This window comes from Trifolium pratense, linkage group LG1 (genome assembly GCF_020283565.1).
Source record: "Trifolium pratense cultivar HEN17-A07 linkage group LG1, ARS_RC_1.1, whole genome shotgun sequence".
Taxonomy (NCBI): domain Eukaryota; kingdom Viridiplantae; phylum Streptophyta; class Magnoliopsida; order Fabales; family Fabaceae; genus Trifolium; species Trifolium pratense.
Genome location: NC_060059.1, coordinates 34367932 through 34377569, shown reverse-complemented (window position 1 = coordinate 34377569; position 9638 = coordinate 34367932). Strand labels below are relative to the sequence as shown.

At 31.9% G+C, this 9638-nt stretch overlaps 1 protein-coding gene across 1 annotated transcript; it reads left to right on the top strand.

Annotated features, from left to right (window-relative positions):
• Nucleotides 1-2386: 2386 nt before the first annotated feature.
• Nucleotides 2387-7564, top strand: LOC123898412 (putative receptor-like protein kinase At4g00960). Its single transcript, XM_045949361.1, has 6 exons — nucleotides 2387-2710; nucleotides 2787-2926; nucleotides 3990-4200; nucleotides 5684-5918; nucleotides 6432-6582; nucleotides 6953-7564. The coding sequence occupies exons 1-6, from the start codon at nucleotides 2647-2649 to the stop codon at nucleotides 7367-7369; spliced, it is 1218 nt and encodes a 405-aa protein (XP_045805317.1). The 5' UTR covers nucleotides 2387-2646; the 3' UTR covers nucleotides 7370-7564.
• The last annotated feature ends 2074 nt before the right edge of the window (nucleotides 7565-9638 follow it).

Below are 9638 nucleotides of genomic sequence, written 5' to 3'. Positions count from 1 at the left end.
AAATATATTTGATATAACTCTTCAACCCTTATAAATTATATCGAGCCAATAAGGGACTTGTTTATAGCCCAGAAGGCTAATTTTCAAGTGATGAATTAGTTTTCCCAATATTAGGGGGAGAAAATAAGCAGTTGAAATTGTGAACCAGAAGTTCCATTGAATCACTTGAAATAAATTATTATTATTTTTATCTCGTCTCGATCCTCTTACAAATTAGTATGAACCAGAAGTTCTAAAGATAATTCATTTGCATAATCTATGAAATTAATAAACAGCTGCTAATGCTCCAATCAAAATGGATGTCCTTGATGGGCAACCAAATGAAATTTAACCACCCTGAAGCGTGGTAAGCGAATCGGTTCCAAAGATGAAAATCATCAAATAAGAAAATGAGCTAAAAAGAAATATGACCAAGTGAGGATATGAATAATTGATTTTCCGAGTTCCAGAAGAACTTATCAGGTACCTGAAAGATATGAAAATAAAGAGATCTCAATAAATACGATGGAACTGAGATGAAGTCAACCTTGACAAGATTTTTGCATATAATAATAAAGCGATATATGTGACAAATGACAATGAGGATCATGAATCAAAGTCTATTAAAGATTATAGACAATAAAATTATTGACTAGATAGGTAGACGCGATTGAAACTATTAAACTAGCTTTGCAAAGCAAAAGGTTATTGGACCAACACTCCATACACCTGAAGATGAAAATAACTAGTACAAATTAGTTTTCGCGCGAAAATAAAATGATGATAAACGTCTACCATTAATTTTCAAGAGGCATATTCACCTGAAGTGAATTCAATACTTCTTTATAATTGATTAAGTTTTGTAGCACATGAAATGCTCGTTTTATTTGAAAGATGTGTTACAGCGTGTTTGAATGACTCGTTAGATAATGATTATGTGAAAATTCCCAAAAGGATTTAATTTTCGTGAGACACATATATCAAACTATTAGAAAGGTGACTTAATAAACATGAATAAGTCTCCTTATATACTCGAGCAATATATATGCATGTTGTATAATATTCTTGTTGAATATTTCCAAGTGAGAAATATGAAAATGACAATTTGTTCATTTTAAGAAAATATTTGGCAATGATTTTTTTTTATATCTATGTTGATGATAAAAAAAAAAAAAATCATCAAGAGACTCCTTAAGAGCTTGAAATATTGTCATTTCTTACAAAATAAGTATTTGAAGAATATTTTAGAGTTCGAGTAAATGATGAAGAACTAATTGGTCATGAAGTACCACATTTTAGTTCAATTAGGGCCAAATACATTATGGACCTATTATTTGTTGTCAATATATCATCAAGTATATATTTTGTTATTTTAGATATGCAGGTAATTTGTTTAATCCTCGTAAAGGTATAGATCACAAACAAACTATATGTTCACATGAAGAAGTACAATTACTCATGGAGATCTATGAAACAAACAACAATAACAATATCATGAAACAAAATTACGAGGAAAGTTGAGCACCATAGAAAATAAATCAAGAATGTGATTTGGTTGAAGTGTGTGATTCATCAGATACAAGAATTTGTGAGTTTTCTTCTAAAGGGTTCTTGCAACGATTCAACATGAAGATAATGTCGCATAAACTACATATTTGGAGAAGATTATATGATAAAGAAGATAAGACAGATCTTTCTACAAAGTCAACTTCAAGTAAAACTTTTGAGCAACTACTACAACTACATGAGATTATTTGAGTTTCTTCGTCTCATATATAATTGTCTTTATGAGGGGGAGATATAAATATGTTCTCCACTCTTTTTCCCTTAACCATGGTTTTGTCCCACTGGGTTTTCCTGGTAAGGTTTTTAATGAGGCAGTTCACATATAAATGATGATATGTACTCTTTTTTCCTTCACTAGGATTTTTTTTTTCTAATGGTTTTTTCTCTAGTATGGTTTTAACGAGGCATATCTTGAATGAACATTCAAGGGGGAGTGTTATGAATAATATGTAATGAATGTCCATTATTGTGTAGGTTTTCTTGTCCCCTAAATGTGTCCTATAAATAGGACCCCTTTGTTACAATGTAATGCACACCTTGAATAGAACAATACAAGAGTCTCTTCTCTCTTCTCTTTCTCTCCTTCATCTCTTCTTCTTTATTCTTGTTATTATCTGGGAATAGTTCATAACAAAAACTTTTTTTTTTGAAAAAAGACAAATAAAAAACTTTGGACATTGACACATCGTTCTCATGAACTTAACTAAGTTAACATTGCGATATATGATGACAGGAGTTTAAACGATTAAACTACTTTAAAAAAAACTTTTTTCCGCATGATTCTATTTAAAAAAAAAAAAAAAAACTTTGGCCATGAAAAATCATCATTTTCATAGCAGAATTTTTGTTTTAAAATAAAGTGAAAAAATGAGAAAATCGAGAATAAGACTGGAAAGGTCAATATGGAACACGCCAACACGTCTCTATTTTTTATCAACTGCAACACTTGTTTGTTTGTTCATCTTTTTCACTCCATAAATTTTCATTCTTTTTCACTTCCAAAACTTTTCCACTTTCATCAAATTCATCTTTTTCATATATTTGCTTGAACAAGAAGCAAAAGAATCGCCTTTGAGCTTGTTTTTTTGGGTTTCATGGGATATGAGCAAATCCAACAATTTCTTTCATAATCTCATAAAGCCCTTCAAATTTGGTTCAACCAGAGGTAAAAAACAAAACCCAATTCTTTGTTTTTTTTTGTTTTTTAATATATATTTTTTAATGATGTTGTGCTTGATTAGAGGGAAATAGTGAAGACGATATACAGAACATAGCTACACAAGAGCAGAGGACATTTTCCTATGAAACGTTGGTTGCTGCTACCAACAACTTTAATGTTCATAACAAACTTGGTGAGGGAGGCTTTGGACCTGTTTACAAGGTAAATATATAAAAATCAATGGACCTGTGTTTACATTAATGAAGTTTTTGTGTAAGATTACAAGGAAAAACTGATGATAGAAGATAGATATTGAATTTTCATATATGTTTGTTGAATATCTTAGAATTTGGGTCGAGCTTAAATCAACCATACCAATGTGTGAACTTATAGAATTTGACTCAACAAACACTAGGTTCTGTTTGGCAAAAAATAGCAGATAGTTGATAAGTTAGCTTATAGCGTGTGAACTTATAGCAAATACTAGCTTATAGCTTATAGTGGATATGGTAGCTAATTGAATTTGTAGTGTTTGATTAAAGTAGCGGTTGAACTAGCTTATAAAAATGAAATGACATAAAAAAGATATGTTTAATTAATATTTAATTTTTTTCAAGTAAGATGATTGGGGTAAAATTGAGAGAAAGAATGATAAGCTATAAGCTAATTGAATTAACTTATCAAAATAAGCTATAAGCTTGTGAGAAAAAAATGTTACCAAACGATTAATTTTTCTGTCATATGTCATATGAGTTTATAAGCTATAAGCTATAAACTCAAAATTTGGCATTGCCAAACTGAGCTTTAGATTTTGGATTTGGCCTAACTCAATCCTACAAAACCTACTTTCAAGCATATTCCATGTACAACTCTCAACCCACCCTTCATGCCTAGGATTCAACATTGACTCGAGGGGCCAATAGTGGACGGCCCAACGAAACTGGTACAACATCTAGTACTATCTTATAATTTTGGTTGGGTCTTACTCAATTCTATAAAACCAGATTTCAAGTCATATTGCATCCAATACAGGATTGTCAACAACTTGGAAAAGTGCCAACGATATTACGAAAGGTTCAACTGGCTCAAACAATCTTTTGAATCGTGATTAATTATAGTGGCACTTGCAACTCTTTACATATAGTTATTTTTAAGGAAAATCGTGAATAAGTAACAACCAAACTAAACCTGCTAGAGCTGCTATTATAATTGCAGACAGAAATTTGAAACTTTGATCCATAATTGTCTCTATTTTAGTTTTTATTTGTATCTTTTTTGGTTGAAGGGTAAATTGAATGATGGGAGAGAGATAGCAGTGAAGAAGTTATCACTTGGTTCAAATCAAGGGAAGACGCAGTTTGTTGCGGAGGCCAAGTTGCTGACACGCGTGCAACACCGTAATGTGGTGAATTTGTATGGTTATTGCATCCATGGCAGAGAGAAGCTTCTTGTGTATGAGTATATCTCTCATGAGAGCCTTGACAAGTTCCTATTCAGTGAGTCTTTCTTTTTCAATTCCTCCTGTTCTATTTTGTTGAACTCTATTATGTTGAATAAGATCACATACTACGTCAAAGCCATTAAAAAAAGCGTATAGATTTTAATAAAAAATCTATACAAGTACTATTTAAAATAAAAAATAAGGTACTATTTTAAAGCTAAACAAGTTATCCGGTGTGAACATTGAGATTACTTTTCCCTGGTTTTGAAATGCAAAATTCAATGAGATTACATATAGATATTTTCATGGATATTCTTTCTCGCAGAACTTTTCTATTTCATGTACGATGTATATATTTTGTAATCTTGTAAGCTAATTAACTGGTTGACTCAATATTGGGCTGACCACGAAGTGTGTGAACAGATATTTTTTCCATCACAGATTTCATTTTTGTCGACTAAATAGACCTTTTCCTACTTTAGTTGGTACCTCAGGGGATAGGTTTTTCTCGAGTCAGAGTGCTTTATTGAGTCCTTACAGCTAAAAAACCCACCCATCCTTATTTGGACATTTGGAGAGAAGATCTGTAGATTCTGTAAGAGAGTAGATCGTGGAGGGTAGTCGAATAACTAGAGGCAGAGAAAAACCTAGAAAAACTGTAAGAGAAACCATTAAAAAGACCTAGAGATTAATGAGTTGGATAAATATATGATATATGACAACACATTATAGTGTCGTTTGGTCCATGTAGCCGACCGTACTTAGTGAGATACAACTTGGCTGTTGTTGTTGTAGATGGTACACGAGCCTTTTATGTAAGTGCATCATTCATTGGTGCCGATTTGACAAAAACAAGGGAAAACAAATGTTTCTGCAAACTCAACTCATTTTGTTTTTTCATACTTTGTCAAAATGACGTTGATCAGACCACCATCTAAGCTGTAAGGCTGAGGATAACCGTAAACTCATACTTCCAAAAGGCTTTAATTCGACCATCATTAGAGTTTCGAGTAATTTTTAAGTAGTGGTCCACTGTGGATCGTGGGATCACATATGTAGAACCTGCCTTGATTATTAATTAGCTATTCCCTATGTGTTCTTTCTTAGCCGATATAAAACAATTTCCTACTGGAAACGGAAAAGGACTTTTTTCAAATTGACTTTGGCATTATATATTCTTGGTTTGTAGTTTGTGTCGATTACCTTTGCTCCAAATTCGCGTGTTTATCGATATATTCTTGGTTTGTAGCTTGTACCAGTATTAGAAACTGTGTCTGTCATTATTTTTATTTTTAACCTCAATTTTTTGAAATTTATTTTCTTTAAAAAAATTGTTTTATTAAAATCTAAATAAAAAAAGTTGAGACTTCCAATTTCTACACTTTTTTTTCTTTTCTATTTTCTTTTTTCATCAACTCTATTCCAAAAAGAATCTACTTTGTAATAGCACCCCACCACTTTGAAGGAAGAATCATAGAAACTAACTTCCACAAAACCAATTCTTCTAAACATGATTATGTGGAAATTGTCGCATGCAGGATCAAACAAGAAACATGAGCTAGATTGGAAACGCAGGTTTGACATAATCAATGGAGTGGCAAGAGGATTACTTTATCTTCATGAAGACTCTCACGACTGCATAATTCATCGTGACATAAAAGCAGCCAACATTTTACTTGATGAAAAATGGGTCCCTAAGATTGCTGACTTTGGCCTCGCTCGTCTCTTCCCTGGAGATGAAACTCATGTCAATACACGTGTGGCTGGAACACAGTAACTACTCTTTCTTCATTCAAATTTTCAACCAAATGCATTTATTTATATCCATTACACGTCAATGTCAATATCAATGTCAATGCATCTAAAAGACAACATGTGTTAATAGTCAACAACTTGTACCAAGTTTTCAATGGTGCATGTTTCAATCACAATCATGAAACATTAAATAAAATACACTTTGACATATTTGACCTGCTCTTAGGTATTGGCTGAAAGTTTTGAGAGACATTGGATCTTGACAACATACTTTGATAAATTGATATATTGGCAAAAAAGTATTTTTTCAGTAATCATGTTATTGATGGAAAATATTTATCACTTTTTTATCAATAACTTTGTCGAAGAACTTGACTAGTTTCCTTTACAATATATTGGATTTTGTTTGACAAAATTCATATGAAAATAAGTATTTAACGAGTTTTATACAAATAAAAATGTAACCCTTAAGAGTGCCTGATGCATGGATCTATGGTTGAATAATGATTATGAAGCTTGTGAAATATGCAGCGGATACATGGCTCCGGAGTACTTGATGCATGGACATCTATCTGTGAAGGCGGATGTGTACAGCTATGGAGTTTTGGTGTTGGAGTTGATCACCGGGCATCGAAACTCCTCCTCTAATTCATCCTTCAATGGAGACAATCTCCTGAATTGGGTAAATTTTTATTACTGTTTCATTTTTGACATCTTATTTCAATTCAGATATTTGGAAGCACAAACAAAGTAAAAACAAATTACAGTGAAAAGTAAAATAAGAAACAGAAAATAACCACTTAAGCACGTGACGTGCCTTATTCAAAGATGAATAAAATAGTAGTCTCTTTTTTCTGGCACCTTAAACACATGGTCATGAATTTGATATCTTATTTATACATATGAAAATTCGTCATCGAGAAAGACAACCTTAAATGTGCTCTAAATTTTTGAAGGGACTAGTCTCATAATTGCAAACAGAAGATACTCTAAAAAAAATGTGATCTCGATCAGATTCCTTGGTTCTTAATTTGTTTTCTATTGTTTTACAGGCATACAAGCTATACAAGAAAGGGAAGTGGGTAGAAATGGTGGACCCAACAGTAGTATCTTCTGTGACGGTAACAGAACAAGTGGAGACATGCATTCGAGTGAGTCTGCTATGCATGCAAGGCGATCCACAGATTCGTCCAACGATGGGGCGTGTGGTGTTAATGTTGTCAAAGAAACCACCAAGTCATATGGAAGAACCAACGAGACCAGGTGTACCTGGTTCCAGATACAGAAGAACAGTGCCTCGTAGTCGTACACTTTTCACTACTGATGACGAGAATGACTCATCTGCTTCACACATTGATTCAAGCAACTTTGACACTACTACTACCACCAATTCTAATTCTTCGGCAACAAGAACAAGTTCTGCTACTGCACAAGTAGACACGAAAGGGAAACGTCCAATGCTACATTGATGATATCATTCTTTTCTCTCGGTGGAGAGTTTTGAGGTTATATAGCATTCTTTTTGTACCATAGTTTTTTTTTTGTATGTTTAAGTTTGCATTAATTAAGGTTGTAAATGTTATTAGGAGTAGGTGAAGAATAATGGATTGAAATCATATGTTCCTTTCTTTTTTTATACAATGTTCCTTCTTTTGGTTGGAATACAAAAATATAAGGTTATCAAAGATTGAGGAACATGACACTAACATTAAGATACGATGGAGCTAGCGATATGTGTGGTGAGTGGAATAGATTACAGACATATGCATACTATATGTCTTGGCCATAAGCTGCAACTTGCTCTAATTGCAGCTGCTAAACCCGACGCGGGAGATGCGGGTACAGTCCACCCCAGAGGGGTTCAACCACCAAGACTACCTTCATAAAAAACGGCAGATCTGGAGGTAAGGTGGTGCGGAGTGCAAGGCGCCACTCATTGCACCACCGTCGGCGATTCTACATCTTGAATGGAAAAGGGTGAAGGCGGCGGCGGAGATGTTTGGTGTGACGGGGCAGTCAAATGCAGCTCCTTTCTTCCTTCCACGGTACACCGAACAAGGGTTTTAGAGGCTCTTTAAATAGGTAACAGGACATGCTTAAAAATTTAAAAAATTAAATAGTTTAAAACACACATTACCTGTTTGTTGATGCCAAATGAGTGTACAAACTCTTTATGAGTGATCAAATGTTGCTTTCATGCCTCAAAAACTTATAAATTTTTTTTTTTTTTTAAAAAAAAAACCTCAATTTTCGTAACAATGGAGATGGAGTAAGTGTGGGATAATGAAAGTACAGTTTCAGAATCTATGTTCCAAAACTAAGCAAGTTCAAAATTTAATTTCCTAAATTAAAAAATATTTTTAAAAAGAAGATATCACTTATATTTTAAGCTTGGTCCAAAAAGCAAGTTTTACCCTAATTTCATTTTCCCTCTCTTTGTCCATGTGGTCCTCTCACATATTCTTCTAATCTCAACCATTTAAACCGAATATATTTTGTCCATCCATTTTTAATTTATTATCTTCACCATTATTTGATTTTTACAACACATCAATATAAAACATATATAATAAAAATCTTTTATTATCTCTTTTTTTTACAACAAATATTATCTACTTCTCTTATATTCTAAGCTTATTCCGATAAGCTAACCTTAAACCTAATTATTTTCCCTCTCTTTTTATTACAGTTTTATATTTAAAAAATAATAATTTGCCTACCGTGGGAATCGAATCCGCATCCTTTGCTTACAATAAAATTTTTCAACCACTAGAGCATGTGCTTCAATCGTGATTTAAGTTAAAAATCCTAATAGGCAAAATTACACTGCAAGTTTTTTATCTTATTTTTTTGTAACATTTTGGTCTTTTATCTTTTTTTTAACACTTTGGTCTTTTATTTTTTTTTTGTAACATTTTGGTCCTTTATTATTTTTTATTTGTAACATTTAGGTCCCTTATTTTTCATAAATAAATAAGATAAGGACCAAAGTGTTACAAAAAAAGGACTAAAGTGTTACAAATAAAAAAGATAAAGGACCAAAGTGTTACAAATAAAAGATAAAGATAAATGATCAATATGTTACAAAAAAAAATAAAGGACCAAAGTGTTAAAAAAATAAGATAAAAGACCTGCAGTGTAATTTTGTCATCCTATATGTTAACCTAATCTTCTCTTATAAGTTATATATATTCTTATCTTATTCTGATACGCTAAATTTAAATCTAATCTTTTTCCTGCTCATTTTCCCTTTCTTTTTATTGCAGTTTTAAATTAAGAAAAAAATAAATTTGTCTACGGTGGGATTCAAATCCACATTATTTGCTTACAATAATTTTTTTTAAAATATCTTTTAATATTACAAGTTTTTTTATTACATATTAGGCTAATTAGACCTCTGCACCGCACAAGTCTAAATTCTAGTTATTTCGAAAGATACTTTACAAAATTATGCGTATTTGAAACCTACGTTTTGAAATACCTAAGAAAGAACCATTTTCATTTTTTTTTCCTTTCTAGATACATCCCAATTTTATCCGTATTTTCTATGATAAACAATCCAATCCGTAAACAATCAGACAAATAATTATGTTTTTAATTTTTTTGGTAATTTAATGATTATGTTTAAGTAGTTACTAAGTTTTTCTTTTATTTGTATGTTAAAATATGATTAATAATAATTTTTCTTTTTAGTAATTTTTTTTCCTATAATCAAATTTAAATTTTATTTTATAATTT